Raw genomic sequence first — 17,598 nt, 5'->3', positions numbered from 1 at the left:
CTCAATTCTCAAGTATTAACAGCAAGTGTTAACTGCCTTCTCAATTATGAGTCTGCAGATGAATAACATGCAGCCACAACCTGTAAAAACTGTAAAAGTGCACAATGAACACATACTATAGTGACAAGAACACGTGTTGTTTCTTCTTATTGTTTGCTTCCTACAGACACAGGTACGGTTTATTTATGGCACATCACTTACATAGATTCGAGGAAAAAAGTAGTATTTGTTGAGGTGCCAAGTTGTAAATTTGAGATGCAGATGCAAATCTATTCAGAAGCCAGTCAATGCATTTCTTTTAGTCTGTGTGATAAATACTGAACTGGGCTCCATTTTGCCCCTACTGCCCACAGATTTATCCACTACATATACACATTATCACACAAATACTATTGGTCACAATAGCGCATCCTCTCCTCTAACAAACCAATAGTCGCTAGGTAAGGTACAGACTCCAAAGTGTTGCATGCAAGGAACAAAATTCATAACTGTATGACAGCATAATGATGGCAGAAAAAAAGGTAGTAAATAGAAATGCTGAAGAAATAAAAAAGATTTAGAAAAGCTTCTTGGTAGATTATGTGTAGTTTGTTTTCCCTGTCGCTCAGCTACATGGAAGTTTTTCCTTCATATTAGTAAAAGGTTTATAAAACACAAAAGTTTTATCATACAAACAAGAACCATGTTCTTCAAACGTTGCCAAATTTGAGTCCCAAGAGGCAGCTTAACATTAAGCACCTGTTCAATACTACCGAAGTTTCAGACCATCTCTTGCCAGTTTTTCCACTTCTATTTTTCCTGTATTTTATATTCCTAATGTTATGGTCTTCCACAAAAATAGTACTTTATTTTTCTGATATGATCATTAAGCTGACTTAAGATTAAATGCCTAAATAAAAGTTAAGGGTTTTTTTACTTCACCTGGTATCCTTCTATTCTTTCATTCACAGGAAAAGTAATAGCAATATTTCTATTTTTGTTATAGGTTTTGCTATAACCTTGTGAAAGGTTAATCTTTCACAAAGTCATAAGATCAGTACTTACTTCTTAAATATAAACAATTTACGACGTTAACCTTAAAGACTACTAAAACCAAGACCACAGTTACCAGATCTGGACAGGAACAACTAAGTTGTGGAAAGTGAAACTGACTGCACAACTGCTACAAAAAAACTGAATGACAAAAAGAGGAAAGTACAAATATCTTTGCTATTAAATTTTAAAAACCACGAAACTATAAGAAAATAAAAATGACCCTGTTTTAAGCAAAATAGAAGAATCCAGAAAAACTGTGTAAAACAAGGAAGACTCCTCACACATTCAAGAGTTAAAACTACGGACAGATAGAATCTATTTTGGGGAAAAAACACAACCATTTCTTACTAAAACTTTTCCTTCCTAACTAATAGGGAGCCAATCTGCTCTCCAAATCATATTGCACATGGGGATGTGAAGAACACTGGTTTAGAAAATTGGTCTGCTGTCATTCATTGACAAAAAAAGGCTGAGAATTGACATTAGAAACAGTTCTAGCAAAACAAAAATAAATTCCCACCCTGACAAGATGTAAGAGGTAAGACTCATTTCCAAAATTGTGTTGTTCTCCTCTGCAAAATGTCAAAATGAACAGGTGTTCTATATTTTTTGCAATGTTTTTACTCAACATTAATACTAGAAGAGACTGGCTTGCTGACTACCAAAAGAAAGTCAAAGAGAAGAAAGATGTTATCTCTAAATGCCTCATAAAAAAAAAAAAAAAAAAAAAAAACAGAAGAGAAAAAACAATTTAAGCCAAGTGACAATGAGAACACAAGAACAAAACAATAAAATGCCTATCAATGCCTTTTCAAAAGTTACTTTAACCTAATCATCAAGTCCTGAAGCAATTCTCCAGCAAGAGAAGCAGGAATGTACAATCCAAAGTAGTTTTAAGCTGCCTGAAAGAGTTACAAGAGCATTTAATAACAGCATTTTAAATAAAGTAACAGAGAAGACACACATAGGTTTCTTCTAGTCCAATAAAGCTGTCTTAAGTCTCAGGTACATTTTGTCTCAGCTTTACAGGGAAGTTACTGAAAGTATAAAGTCCTTCCCGCCAAAGAGGGATGCAAAACCACAGTTCAGAGGTCTAGGTAACCATTAATGGAACTAGTAAGAAGGAACACTGGTACAGGCCTACTAATCAGTTTAAACACACAATAAAAATATATAAGCAAAGAATTTAAAAGGACTGCACTGTGAGGATGACCTTTTTGCTGGTATTTTCAGCTTTAATAAAATTATGACTTAAACAAAAGGTATAAGGCTTTCAGACAAAATTTAAGGAGGGACTGGAATCTCTCAACTGCTCTTTTTGAGATGCAAGACTCAGCATGTTCTTCTAAATTCTGAGATGGTTGCGCAGCTCTCCATGGCAACCCAGGATGCACGCACCCTGCAGCCCGCTGTCAAGAATCTAACAGGGACGGCACACTGGGCTGAAAAAGCATGTAACACAAAAGAAAGGCCACAACTTCAAGGTGGGGTACAATTGGTATTTGCAACCAGGTCAATAAAGGGATAAAGAATTCCTGATTAAATAATTCCTGATTAAATACGCTCCTCCATTCAAAAACTGAATAAGCAAAAGAAGGGGAGGAACTACAGTTGTAAAAGCTATGGTCTAGTAGATAAATAAGACTAGGTATGGTACAATTTGAGTTTAGATATGCCACAACGCAATACCTATCTCAAACTCATAAAGAGTTTAGAGCTTGTTCCCTGTACACTCTTCGCCATACGTTTGCAGTCTACTAGTTCCTGTTATATCAATAGCCCGTTTCAGTCACCCCCTTAAAATTTTATTTACTACTTATCATCCTTTACCTATCCTGTTAAGCACAACGCAACCGATTAAAGGTAGCTGAGGTAATGCCTTGTCACTAATTCACTTTAGAGAAAGAAGGGTGACCCCTCAACGACATACAACCAATAAAGGTTGGACAGGCATGTCTTGTTTTTGCTTCCAAAGAAGTGAGCTCAACGACTGCCAGAAGTACCACGTAAAACTCCAAACTCAAGACACAAACAGCAGCCTTCCAGAGCTGGCTGTACGGCAGGTTTATTCGCCACCACATCAGGCCGCTCGGAAGCGGCTCTGCAATAAAGGCCGCTCGCTGCAGCCTTGCGAAGCCGGGACCGGAGGAGCAGGCGCTGCCGCCGGAGCTGCGCTCGGAGCCGCCCCGCCACGGGAGCAGGTGCTGACAGACGGCGGCGGGACCCGGCGGTCCCACCTGGGCCAGGCGTCCCCCTGCGGCACGGCGGCGGACCGCCGCAAAGCCCCCCACACACCCCCTTCCCGACACCCAGCGCTCACCGACGCGACCCCCGCCCCGGTTCCGCACCGGCCGCCCGGGCCCCCCACCGCCCCATCCCGCCCCGGGGCGGCGCCTTACCTGGGCTGCCGGCGCGGCCGCGGGCTGAGGGGGCCGGCGCGCGCCCCCCGCGAAGGAGCCGGTTTCCCAGAGCGCTCGGCCACGGCGGGGGCGGCGCGCGCCCCGCCCGCCCCTCCCACGCGCAGCCGCTCTTCGAACCCACCAATCGCCGCCCGCCCCGCGGTGAGGGGGAGGTGGGGGGAGCGGCCAACGGCTCTGCGCACGCTCCGCCCCGCCGCCGGAAGGCCGCATCGTTCATACGGACCAATGGGGAGGGAGGGGCGGGGCCAAGGCGGTGGGCGGGGCACCCCGTGAGGCGCGGGGCGGGGGAGGAGGGAGGTGCCCGGCCGCCGCAGCACCTGCGGGCCAGCCCTGCCGCCCCGCCGGGGAACGGCACCGCCCACACGGGCACCGCGGTCGGGTTACCGGCCTGTAAGCGGAGATGGCGGCGGCGCCGCCGCGCACCTGGCGGGCCCCGCTGCGCCACCCCTACAGCCGGCTGGGGCGGCGGCGGGTCGGGTAACAAGAGCAGCGCAAGTGCAGGTGATCCCTGAGCCGCCCCGGCGGAACGCAGTGCCGCCCGAGGGGGAGTTTTCACAACAGCAGCGCCGCTCCCTTCCCCACAAAGAAGGAGAAAGCAGAGCCGCGCCGCGGTAAAGTCGCTGTAGGAAACGGGCTGTAAGTGCGCTTCTTTCGGCTCATACCGCTGAGACAACGGCGTTTATGAACGGCGTTACTTCAGTATCACATTCATTCATTGCATTTTATCTGATGAAATGGGGTGAGAAATCAATTGAAAAAAGTTTGTTGATTTTTCTCTGGTGCAGAGGCTGAAGAAACAATGGTGAGGAGGTAAAGTGTGGGGAATTGTACTTTATTACTTTTTTTTTTTTTTTTTTAACCGAGGTTGAATTCTAATACCATTGTTGGCTCTGGTACTAAGTTTTTTGTCTACAATGCTATAGAGAGATTTAGCAAGCAAAGACTGTTACCTGGCGCTAAGCTCAATTATCTTTTTCCCAATGCTTCTGGCAGTTGTGTCTTTCTGTTTCCTCTAGTAGTTAATCCAGACTTAAACTAGTGTAAATATGAAAAGCAAACATCCATGTCAGGGGGGTGGTTATAAAAAAAAAAAAAAACCTACAATAGGTAGAAGACAGATGTAGATCTTATTCTCAAATATATTTAAGTATAAAATAATTATTACTCCTACATTACAGATTTTGATCCATGCAATACTAAAAGCTCTATCCAAAACTGGGGAAGCAATGGCACTCATATTCTACATAAACTGGACATGGAGAGTACAAAAGAGTATAAACTGTCAGTCTGGATGAAAACCCAAATGAATAGTTCATTTTCAGATGAATTAGACTGTATCACAAATGCAACTGATGAGGAACAAGATGACTTACCTTATGATGGAGATGTAGGAATAACCTGTACAGACAGCAATTCAGATCATTTGAATGACTGTACTTGTACAAAAGATATTTCTAGTATTTTAAACTTAGCCTGTTCTGAAGATAACAAAAACGTAAAAGCAACAGCAAATTATGAAACTCACCCACAGCTTGAAGAATTCTCCAGTCATCATAGAGGTGCCATAGGAACAACAGGAATTGCAGTTGAAATGCCTGGAAGTGAAACTTCCTTTAAGACGCAATTACCTATTGGTAGTTTTAGTAAACCAGATAGCAAAGAACATCTAACTCACTCAAAAATGTCCGATGTCCTTTTGCGTCATTTTTCTAAGGGAGAGTTAATAAGCACATGCCAATTAATTGAATGCGAGACAATACCAGAGACATCCTTTACTGAAAGTATCAATGACGCTGTGAACAAACCTGAGCCTTCAAAACATGTCAAAGGCCCTTTAGCACACAAACAACGGGCAACTAACTTTGAAGAATATCACTTAGAAAAGCACGAGGAAGTAAACGCTGGTGATAAAAATCAAAATTCACTAAATGAAAATAGATGCATTTCAAAGAAACCTATTTCTTCTACTGGTAAGTGTGGGTGCAGACAAGAAAATTCACAAGTGATTAATGAGAATGAAGATACACACCTCTTTCAAAACATGAAAGAAGAGAGAGACCTGTTGAAGAAAACAGTTTCACTTCAGGAGCTCAAATATGGCCAAGGTCAAGCTCATTATTGCCTTCCCGACTTCTCCGAAGTTGCTTCAGAAGTTCAAGTACCAGAAAGAAGTGACAATATTAACTCAGTTCCTACAACTGAAAGAACAAGATCCTTCCCCTTTTTGTTAAGTAAATCAGTAATTGTGAACAGTGTTCTAGAAAATAAGAACTATTTCAATTCTGCTGAAGTAGAGAATCAAGAAGAAACGAGCATTCCAGAACTGTTGCAACAGCTAGAGGTAATTAAGATGCTTTAAGAAATTCTTAATACTTGGTAGAGTGATCTTTACCATAAGAAGATACTCCGTCTCCAGTAAAATCTAACATGACTAGTTCATGCAGGCAGTCTATAGGTATCAGCGAGTATATCACTTTAATCAATAACTGCTTTCACAAATAACATTTTGGGGGACTGCATTTATATAGAACTTTCATTACCAAATATTTAGTGATGCTCTGGAGTATAATTTGTGATTATAAAGCATCCTTTCAGATCATTAGGAAATTCACTATAAATTGTCATTTCACATATTACACGTAAATGTTCCAATTCACCAAAAGTACTAAATCGCAAGTTTTTCTTACAAATACATTTTCATACTGTGCCTGTGTTTATGTTAAAGACATCTTTGCCTTTTTTCACAGCTTAACACTCTGACTATTTATACTGGTATTTATTGGCAAGTTAATTCTTTTTAAAGGATTGGTTTGACAACAATATTTCCTCTTATTGTGGTATATTTATTCTAAAGTTTGTTAGCAATTAGATAGTTACTTTTCAATTTTATGCCTTACCATGGAGTTCACTCCGAGAGCTATGCAGATGCTTAAGTCCATTCCTAGATTTATATCTTAGTAAATCGTTCAAGATGTAACACGTTTTAATAGTTTTCCCTATTATTTCCTGGCTGCAAATGAGATGCAGACACAGTATGCTGACAACCAGAATCATATTGATCCTCTGAGATTGAATCCTAAGGTAAATACCTCAGAATTTTTTATTTGTTTTTAAATTAATTCATCTTTTTCTCTGAGACAATGAATATTCCTCAAAACTGTTTTGTCACATTCACATTGTATTTCCTATTTATGCAAATCCTCTTTAGATTTTCACAACGTAGAATTGCATATTTAAGTTTTTATACAATGAGACACTTTGCATATATCAAACTATAAACACAGAAAATGATATGGTCTTGTTATAATAAACATTTCATTAATATTAGTAACTTGTATTTTGAGTTATTTCTGAATTTTGTATTTATTTCCACAAGTGTTCTATACATTGTTTCTATGTTTCTGTCTCATTTTAACAGATGCTTCCTCAGTCAGATTTTCCAAATGCCAGCATTGCCATTTACTCAGGAGACACTGGAACATCCTCTGAAGTCTTTACATCCCAGACTCTTATCCCTATACAACCTACCCGTGATTTGTCTAAAGCAAGTAAATAACATTACAGTAACTATGTAAGTTACTTATGTAATTTGATAGCACTTTTGGGCAGAAATTCCAATTGATTGATATTATTTTGTATTGTGTAGGATTACAGTGTGGAACAACAGCATCAGCAGCTGCTACAGTAAAAGCACATTGTCTAAATCCTTCTAATTCACTGCCAGAACTAACACTAGGAGAAAAGATGTCTCAAGTACTAAAGGATCAGACAGATCAACTGATAAAGAAAGTAAAGAGCTCTGTTTCAATATATACTTTGCACTGATGCTCAAGTTCTATTTAATTTGGCATATTAATTTTTAAAATACCAAATAAAAGTCTAATATTTTGTCTTGAAGGTGGAAGACTTCTCTAAGCATATGACCCAAGAGACATTCCTTTTACAAGACAACTATCTGGTAAATTAATTTATGTATTTTATGTTATCCAAAATACACTTTAAATGGCTGTAGACACACAATTTTCTGGCAACATACTCCCTGTTTTCCTCAGACAGACATCCTTCTCAATCAAAATACTCTTTTTCTTAACCTCAGACTGAAATTATGAGTTTAAGAGGCAAAAATGAAGGTGTTCAGTAAGTAAGTGGCTGAATTCTTAAATCTGTTTTAAGAATTACTACTCAAAACTATTAGTGAAAGGCCTTAAGTCATCGTATAAGTTAGGAATTTTAACGTGTAGGGTATCAGTTCAGAAGTCATGGTTTAATATTTCACTTGTATATAGTAGAGCAGCACAGAGTACTAGGTGGACCTACAAGACACAGTCCTGTTCCAGTTCATGGCAGTAGCAAAATTCTTACCAACATCACTGCAAATAGCATCTGGCTTACACAGCATAAGCAGTTATCACTGTGGCTGTCTAAATTATAATGACATTTGCTATTCAATTATTTCTTATTGATAAAGGCATTAAATCAATTGAAAAGATACCTTGATGCTTTGGAAAGGAATTACTTAACAGCTAGAGAAAAGCACCATAATTTACAGCTGCAGAACTACAAGGACAAGTCTATCGACGTTGGAGAGTTTGATCCTGAAAGGTTAGAAGATAAGTGCTAAGTATATTTTATTTTGAGTGTCTTACAGCAATTACTTCATTTACCTATTAGAATTTTTCTGAAGTTAAAACATTATCTTAATATTACATGTGGTAAGCTGGAAGTGATTTGGCCAAAATTCATCTTGGGCTTTATAAAACATAATTGTAATTAGGATATATAATTGATTAATTCAAGTTCTTAAAAGTGACTCAGTGAACTCCGTTAATTTATTTTTTCCTATAGGAAGTGCACTTCAGTGCCCAATATGGTTATCATAATAAGAAATAAATACCAGTTTATACAGGTTTTACTAACTGTGTATTGCAATTGGGTTTAGAAAGGTGGAAGGGGAAATATTTAGACTTGGCATGCTGCTTGAAGACATCCAAGAACAAAGTGATGACAGCAAATGCAACTTGTCATCTTTGCTCACTTCCTATGAATCTGCCCATTCATCATATTCTCTTTTTGAGGTAACTCAGTGAGTTTTATTATTTAGAGACTACATTATTCTTTTTTATTGATGCAAGTCTCAAGAACCTCAGTGTGGTTGTACTATTGCATGTTCTCCTCGAATAAGAGCATGACACTTTTAGATAGCATGTTACTTCAAAGAAAATGTTTTGGGTTTTTTTTCCTATGAAATATTAATTTCATAATATTTCATTAGTTATAACAGAAATCTAAGTATAAAAGCACAGCTAAACTGAATATTTTTAGTCCCAGCTTCAAAAGCATTTATTTCAGAATAAGAAAATATGAGCAGCTACTTTAACTTTTACAAATCTGTCTTTGTTTTTGGGAATTCATCACTATCATTTAATTGGAAGAGATATTACTTGGTTTGTCTAAGGTTCTTAAAAATGCAGAATTCGTAGAAAGCCAAACATTATTGTGCTATAGAAAGTTGAGTTTACTGCTAAATATGGTAATATTTTGTCCTGGATCATAAATGCACAAAAAAATAATCTTATGGCCTTCTACAAATCTACAGATAAGTATCACCAAACACTTTTATAGTCCATGTTTTAGAAAACATTTTTCTCTGAATCCCAAGTTAGAGACAATCAGAAAATGCTGGCTGGTAGAAGTCATGTACTTGCAATGCAGTGACCACATACTACAAGTATCTATGCTATGGTGACTTTCTACAGAGCCCAGTAGTTTCAAGCATTGCTGATCCTCCACAAAGAGGTACTGAAACCGCATTTCTTCACAAGAACGATGAGAAAGAAAAGTGTCAGACAACTGATGGAATCCCACAGACAAATCAAGTTTGTTTAGAAGGTGACAAGTGCAATCTTTGCCTTCACATGTAAGTGAAAACTTTGAAACAACTGTTGAAATTGTTATAAAAACTTATAAAAGTATTTGCTGAATATAGAAAATTGGGATGTCTGGAATCTCTGAAAGCAACGGGAATATTTCCAGAATAAAACTTTTACAGAATTCCATAACTACATATCCAAAAATTCCTTCCAGCCTGGTAATTCTTACCTTCCTGGGTCTTATGGACCCCAAAGTACTTCCTGAAGCCAAAACACTACCATCAGTTTCACTAGGAGTTAAGTCATACCTCTGTACAAAATTCATGGCAGCCACACAAATTCAGGATGTGAATGTCAAAGCACAGGGCCAATAAAAAACTATTTGCCAATATTTGTGTGGTATTTTTAATTAAACAAGAAAAAGGAGAGATGCAGACATTTACATAATAAGCCATCAAAACTTCGTAAAACAATTCTAGATACCATCCTTGCCCTCCTGGGGAGTATTTAATTGGTGTTAATCATCTTAATGAGATTAGCAAAATAAAATAAATGGTTTCCCCTTAACCAATTAAGGTTACAAAAGAGAGCTGAATCAACTTCCAGAAGAGGAACAGAGCCTCTGGGAAGAGGTGGTCTCCTAGCACACAAGCATTCTTCTAACCTAATGGTATGACATCTGTTTCCATACTCACTTTTTTAAACTTAGATTATCTTTCTCATCTTTGAGATCACACATTTTTCTCTTCAGTCTTTGCACAGTATGATGGCTCAGCTTTTGAGATACTACGGCATACCATAGCATTGCTGAATTGGTTTCCAAAAGAGAAATTTAAGGAAAGGCTCTCAAACATTTTTGAAATTAGTGATAAAAGTTTGCTTCTCTCAGGAAAGACTTCACTGTGTTTACTAGCCTGCCTTTATTATTTGTTCAGAAAGCAAAAACCTACAAGCAATTGCTTGCCTACAAAAATATTCAGTTTTAAGGCACTGAGAGAAACTAGTATATGCTAATCCTTCTCAAAGCAACTTGAAAACCTGTCTTGAATTCCAGCTTCACAGACAAAATGTGCTCATATTTTGTCCAGTCTGCTCTACAGTTAGAATTGTAAATAGATCAATCAAATTGTAGAGTTGGTGGCAAATAAAAACAGTACAGAAGTGATGTACAAGTGATGCCACTGTATCCTGTTTGATATGTACACAGTAATATAAGCAATCATACATAAATTCATTTTGCCTTCTGGGTTCAACAGAGATTCCTTTCACCTGAGGAAAAATATGCTGCTGAAGGTCTTGGATCCCATCGTCAGGGTACATTAAGTCAAAAATTTAATCCTGATGAAGAAAGTATGAAAGGGTAACTGTATTACGTGTTTTGTTAGTCATAGACGTGGTTTTCTACAGCTAAGTAAAGAGATACATGCATGTACACTGATACGTCTCTATACTGGCCTCTGCATGAAACACTGAATAATGTCTTTAATACATATAAAATGAGAGGATGATCTGTTTTCAAGTTTATCACCAGTTTCTAGTTGAATCACATAAGGTATGTGATATACCAGACCACCAGAGAAATGGCAAAACTCCCATCAATTTTATTAGAGAGAGGATTATATTCATATTACAAAGTAGCCTATCTCAGGGGACCAGTATAAGGTTTATGGTGCTTAAATGACAGAGTTATTTTAATATTGTGTTAAGAGAAGAGGCTTTGTCTTTGTTCACTACTCAGCAATACACGTCAGCATCCCAAATTGGGATGCAAAGTGTTCAGCAATGAAAAATATTTGAAATTATCATTGTCAGAAACTAATCTGGTAGGCCTGCAAGGAGAGCATATTGATACATCTGCATGTATTTCAAGTGTAGGGGTCAAACTCTAAGTTTAATTTACAGAGATGTCACTGTGATAAAATAATTCCACATGGGTTATTTTGGAATTCGAAATTTTGGCAGATTAAATCTCTGTCCAAAGCTAGATCATATAATACATGCAGTGTAGAACACAGTAATATCCATCTAAATAGGCTCTCAGATTATTTTACAGAGTAGATGTTAATATTTACCTAGTAAAACACCTAGCTTCCATTTTTTCCCCTCTGTCATTTAAGGAAAGTTAGCTCAATCTTTTGATCATTTTTTTCATGAGGGGGTGGAAAATTTTCCAAATAAATCTGACAATACTGTATGCCTTAAACTGAAAATACATGTCAAATAAGGCAAACAAGGAACTTTGTTCTTGTTCTGTCAGAAGGTACATCTCAAATATTCCTCTAATTATCTAAAGGCAGTAAAATTAAAACCTTAATAGCTCAAAGTTACTAAGAAACCATATCATCCTTATTATTGATAATATTTTGATGGAACATATGTGAACACGTATATAAATACATAGGATTTCATACTTTGCTATTTAAAGATGTGATTATCAAGACCTCTACTTTTAAGCATGTTTAACAGCTCTGGTAAGTCAGGGTCCTTTTGTCAGAATGTGTCCTTTAACTACAGAGGTCATTATTTTGCTTTGGTTAATTTTTAATTTAAGCTTCTACTTACCCCCTTTTCAGATAATTGATATAGGTAGAGTTCTTTCTATGAGTAGATCTGCTTTCTCCTCGAATAAGAACTGCTGACATTAACATAATATGCTCATAAGGCTCATCATGAAGGTATTAAGATACAATTAAGATATCATTCTGTTTTCATGCTCAAAGAAATACCAATATCCAGGAAACGAAAACTGGAACATGTTCACTCTTCATTCAGAGAAAACCAACTGATTTATCAGATACCAACTTGAGTAAGTAGTGGTGGCATACAAAGGTCAAAACTATGCTTATGCTTCCCGTTGAATCCTGTTAAGAAATACAATTCTGTCACATCTCAGCAGCATGAAAATTGTTTTGTAGTTTTAACAAATGTTACTGCTTAGCACAAGACACTAAGAATAAAAAAGAGACTAAAGAAGACACTAAGTCAAATTCACTTTGGAAGTCTCAGTGACAGACCAAGAGGCAACAGACAAGCTGCAACAGAATTTCCAGTTAGATATGAGCAAAAGAGTTTTAACTCTGGGTCTAGTCAAACATTGAAACAGTTTTCCCTAGAGAGGCTGTGGCATCTCCACATTGAGATACTCAAAACCCTCAAAAATATCGAGATATTCAAAACTCAACTGGACAGGGACCTAGGCAACTTCGCCTAAGTTCATCCTGCTTTGAGAGGGGATTGGGCCAAATGATCTCCAGAAGCCCTGTCCAACCTGAATTACTCTATAATTCTAATTCACCTTTTTAGATAAGTTTCCAAATATTACTACTACTAACATTTTCAAAAGCATAACAGTGGCGTGCACACAATGTTTTGATTTTGCTTTTTTTCCTTATGTGCATTTATTCCATGCCCTAGGAGATTCCAAACTCGATGACTGAAACATCTCATATCAGTACTTCCACTTTTCATTTTTGGATTCAACTTTCTTATTCTGCACGAAAACAAAGGAAAAGTAGTTCTGCCTAAATCTTTGATCCGTTCAGGGTTGACACAGACCAAAAATACTCTTCTTCTTTAGTCCAGCTCCTAATAATATAATCTCACTGCATCCAAACTAGAGCCCACACAGGCTACTGTGAACTAGTTAAGTCAGCTGTCAAGTCACCCAAGACTCCAGCTCTTGGAGTTTCACTAAGTATCTGTCAGCATTTGTTTCTCTTTGGGCATCCCAATTTTATCTTTCCACTGCAGAACACTGAAGCTGTTACTACCCAATAAATAAAAGTATAGCATGAGCTGTCCTAGATTCAGTTTTAAGTCTGAATACGTAGGTTATTCTTACCTTTGATCTACCTTTTGTCCTTGGCTTCTCTGTGATATCCTTTCACTGTAAAATAATACACTGGGGACATTATTGTTAGTACTGGTTTGTGCAATAACTAAAGCAGTGCGGTATCAGATCCTCCCAAATTCTCTTGTCACGTTCCTCTCAGGCTGCATTTTTTTCGTAACACTTCAACTTGTTGGAATTTTAACCTTCAAAACAAGAATCTAAAGACAGGAAGATGGAGAGTTTTTTTAAAAAAACAAACAAACAAACAAACAAAAAAAAAACCCAACAGTTCTGGGACTGAAAACAAACACCACCACCCCCACAAAAAGAAAAATTTACATTTAAGGCTTATAGTCAGGGCTGAAAGTCAATCTTTAAAGATCAATCTCCACCTGTAAAATGGAGGAAGAAGTACTTCTTTAAATTGCAGTAGCATTAATTTTCGGAAATTATGGTGCTGAAAGCTAAATAATTACCTAGGTACACAGGCCAAAATTTTTACCATTTCAGACATTTTTAATGTGTTTTTGGGATTTTAGGCAGCCATTCAGAAGACATCTCAGCCTATGATTCTTATGATTCACAAAGCGAGGAACTTGAGAACTGTGAGACTGACAGTTACAAAACATTCAGTGCAAGATTATGTGGAGAGAGAAAAGGTATAATGATTGCAAAGATATTACACAAAAATATTTTTGTTTATAGCATTTGTTTTTCTAAACAACATGTCTTTGTTTTCAGGACTTAGGTGCAGATGTCCTAGAGGAAGCAGAGATAAATTTAAACTCAGGAATTACAGAGAGTCTGTTCAGTCTTGTGCCCTACGTAGAAATAAAAGTTCTGGTTCAACGTGTAAGTATGATGTGTTATTGAAATAATTACCAATCACAGGCTAGGTTTTAAGGGGCAGAAAGCCACACTGCACACATATCAGGCCAAATTTAGTTTAGTATAAGCAATCAGTAGCACAGCTAAACACATGCGTACGGATCTTGCAGAGCAAGATCAGCAAATGCACCTTTAACACACCTCGCCAAGTTTAATCCCCGTGCATGAGAGCTTTAACCTTCTCTGGTTCTTTATGAGAGGAGTCCCTTCTGTATTTCATTTATGACAGGAATATCTCATTCTGCAGGGCCACACGGAAGAATATTGGGCATTACTGTGCCAACTGTTTCAGTCCTAGCTGTTACCTAACGCAGTGTAAACAAGTACTAAAAAAAATTCCAGCTCTACATGCAAATTGTGTGACATACAAAGCCAAGGAAAGTCTAATTTAAAAAAAAAATAAAAAGCTGAACATCTAGCTTTTAAATTCACTTATCTCAGACTCCTCTCTATGCTGTAGGAAGAAATTACACTCAGAAAATAGGAATTTTCAACAGTGGGAAGAAAGTAGAAATTAGCTACTTCTCTATATACATACTGTAAAGCTATAAATCAAAGTAGTATTCATGTAATTATTAGGATTATGAGAATCTAATTATTCTACACTTCCCCCTGCAGTCTTTCACTGTATGAAAATGAATATAAATCTGCATATCATTTGTCATAGAACTAAATCAAACAGCAAACTCAAAGGTTAATCTGTCCTCATTTGCAAAAAATCTTAAACACATTCAAGTTTTATTCAGCAGCAACAGTTACTTGATTTTTTTTACTTATGCTAAATAAAGTGTTAAATATAGAATTTTTTTTTTTGCTTCTGTTTTAAACATGGCCTCAACAACTCCAGCTTATTTACAGAAGAGAATCTCCACTCAAAAGGCTCAAAAAAATAAGCAGCCACTTGAATTTGTAAACAGACTTTCTGAAAGGTAAGCTGTAGCAATAACTGTATGTAGTACAACAGAAAATGCTGTTGTTGAAGATTCAGCATGGAAAAAAGTCACCAGTATCATAAGCAGGAGGAATGTTTTCTCTTTAGTGGAGCATGCTGTATATTAGAAATTTACTGAATAATTAAAGTATTTACCCTAAAAGCAAGCATAAATGATTCTTATAGTAGTTCTTCAATCTTTCTAATTCAATGAAGAGTCAACATCTGATTTCTTTAGCTGACACATTTAGTAAAAGAAATAAAATTTTAAAATATCTCACTTCATTAAGAGGATGTTCCTGCTCACGGATTCAAAAGCAGGTCTGTAGTATTTAAGAAACAATTCTGTTTGCTACCAACTATTTCTTTATAATTAACAGCCCTACTTTTAACTATTGCTAACATTTAATTACACTGTGAGTCTGAGAGTAAAATGGATTCTTAACTATAGCACAGACTGGACAAACTCAGACAAGTTTTGTTATCATAGTTTTTGAGAGCAGTAATGGCCTGGAAGTACAGCAGCTGCACTTGAGAATCAATGGTACCAACCACTCTGTAAGAGAAGGTTACAGCACCAAGAACGTAATGCTATTTTGAGAGATTTCCTGAATCTCTACCCTGGAATATTGTGTGTCTTACTGCAGTACAGATGTAACACAAGTTATGATGGATTGTGTTTTACAACTAAATGAAAAGTTTTATTCACTCTAAAATTACTTGCAACTGTGTATGCTATCAAGCTGTATATATTTAATACATCGTTTGGAAACTCTTTTGCTTACTAAAATTGTTTTTATTCTATTCTATATATATATATTATCTTTAGGCAAAACTTTGAGGCTGCCAAAACCTGCTATTCAAGCACCTATGATAAAATTATCCTTTCACGTCAATACTTACCCAGCAAGAAGTCTGCCCAAAGCAAATCTGCAATCAACATCAGAAGTGCCAGTGATTCCAGTGTAAATGTAAGTGAAAAATTAAAAGCCACACAGCTATCTCAGGAAGAGTACATCCTCACATCATGGCACTGTTGAACATCCCCATTCTTAGCAAGTTGATTTTTACAATCTAAGCACGTCTAGTCCATTTGAGGATAAGACAGGAGGAAGTTTTAGCTTATATATTAGTACGTGACTTCATACGAGCATGCATGCAACTTTGCCCTGTATCAATGGTGAAAGGGACAGAAAAGTAGCCCTGGATCTTACTTCTGGAATTATGTTTCATATACTGAAACAAAGAACGTCATTTGAAAGCAAACATTTGCCTTCAGTATTAACAAGGCTGTATTTTATTTTTCCCATCAGATTTTAAGTTCCACTCTGGATCATGCCATACAGACAGCAAACAGTCTGAAGAAAGCCACAGAACGAATGGTACGAGCAGTTTCAGAAGATCTGGCTAAAGTTAAAAGAAAACAGCTTTAATTACCCAGTTTCAAAGGCTGTATTGTTTTGCTAGTTGATTCTGAAGTGTCACTATTTCTGCAAGTATAAAATGATAAATACAGAGATAAGAAAGCCAGCTAGCTGACTTTGCCAGCTGTTCTGTAACTATCAGTACTAAACGAAAACAGAGCATATTGGTATTCCACATATTTACACTCAGTCTCAGAACTAGAAAACAAATTACTAATTCTCCTGAAAGTCTTTAGAATGTTGGCTAACCCCTGTTACTGTATACACTTACCTTCTCTAAGTATTCACTTAAGACAGCTTAATAAAAAAAAAAAATCTGCTTAAACAAGCAAGGATAGCTTTTTGACTTTTTATTTCTCCCCACCCCCAAATAGGAGAATAAATCTCAGTTATTACTACATATGCTTTCTTCCCACACCTTAACAGCAGCTGCTTAAGCACACCAACAAAAGGAAGCAGCCTCTGCACCCGAGACATCTATAAGCATCATGGTAACATACCAAGTCATAGTTAACATATGTAAACGTTTTGTTTCTAGAGTGCCCTACATTGAGAGTTGTTTGTTTTTGAGACACTTCCTTGCATGTCTCACTAACTGAGTAATACCATTTGTTGACTATGTATTCCTTACAATTAAATTGTCTGTTTCTTCCACGTGGTGTTCTTACCTTATCAGATCTCAGATGCTAAAGGTCCTTTTGTTTTGAATTTGACAACTGCAAGTTTCAGGTGGTAACTTCACACACTGAACAGGAGGTGACGCGTCTGTCTCTTCAGTCTGCACACTAACATGGTTTTTTTTGAGGCTTCCAGCACATACTCCTCCATCAACTTTTCCCCCTCCTTGATCAAGGATCCTATTCTAGCCATTATTGACATGGCAATTGTTCCATACCTTTGATTTTCCTCTTAGTCATCCCTGAATCTTGTCCGAGTTCAACTTAAGAAATAAAGTGCACTTGGAAATATATATCTTTATTATCTAGGGTAATCAGAACAACATCTGTGCTTACATGAATCTGGGCCCACATGTACACAATGGGTATCTATTTTAAGATGTATAATATGAAAACAGGAACCTTCAAAATTGTAATATACCTTGTTACATGTACTCTAAAATATTAGGTTTTGGGGGCAGACGTTTATCATGATACAACTCTTTGCCATTCTTGATAAAACAATTCTTGATCGAGAATAA

General features: G+C 37.4%; 2 protein-coding genes across 5 annotated transcripts in view; one reads left to right on the top strand and one right to left on the bottom strand.

Annotated features, from left to right (window-relative positions):
* GPSM2 (G protein signaling modulator 2) overlaps positions 1–3,565 on the bottom strand; it is a 31,443-nt gene extending 27,878 nt beyond the window's left edge. For 2 of the 3 annotated variants that reach the window (XM_063345286.1, XM_063345288.1), the window contains exon 1: positions 3,435–3,565. The gene's annotated coding sequence lies outside the window, so the exon portion shown is untranslated. The remainder of the gene's footprint in view (positions 1–3,434) is intronic. The other variant, XM_063345287.1, reaches the window with a different exon arrangement.
* Positions 3,566–3,741: 176 nt separating this feature from the next.
* Positions 3,742–17,033, top strand: AKNAD1 (AKNA domain containing 1). Of its 2 annotated transcripts, XM_063344738.1 has the most exons (16): positions 4,638–5,796; positions 6,477–6,536; positions 6,874–7,003; positions 7,102–7,244; positions 7,354–7,413; positions 7,924–8,057; positions 8,395–8,530; positions 9,212–9,372; positions 9,902–9,995; positions 10,582–10,685; positions 12,046–12,131; positions 13,697–13,816; positions 13,899–14,009; positions 14,893–14,974; positions 15,806–15,941; positions 16,266–17,033. In XM_063344738.1, the coding sequence occupies exons 1-16, from the start codon at positions 4,711–4,713 to the stop codon at positions 16,407–16,409; spliced, it is 2,787 nt and encodes a 928-aa protein (XP_063200808.1). In that variant the 5' UTR covers positions 4,638–4,710; the 3' UTR covers positions 16,410–17,033. The 2 variants fall into 2 exon arrangements, with proteins under 2 accessions (XP_063200807.1, XP_063200808.1); XM_063344737.1 differs by lacking the exons at positions 10,582–10,685; positions 12,046–12,131; positions 16,266–17,033 and adding an exon at positions 3,742–4,091 and having other exon boundaries at positions 4,634–5,796; positions 15,806–15,924.
* The last annotated feature ends 565 nt before the right edge of the window (positions 17,034–17,598 follow it).

Source organism: Chroicocephalus ridibundus, chromosome 8 (assembly GCF_963924245.1).
Source record: "Chroicocephalus ridibundus chromosome 8, bChrRid1.1, whole genome shotgun sequence".
NCBI classification, from domain to species: domain Eukaryota; kingdom Metazoa; phylum Chordata; class Aves; order Charadriiformes; family Laridae; genus Chroicocephalus; species Chroicocephalus ridibundus.
Note: the sequence above shows the minus strand (reverse complement) of the source record. Positions and strands in the feature narration are given on the sequence as shown.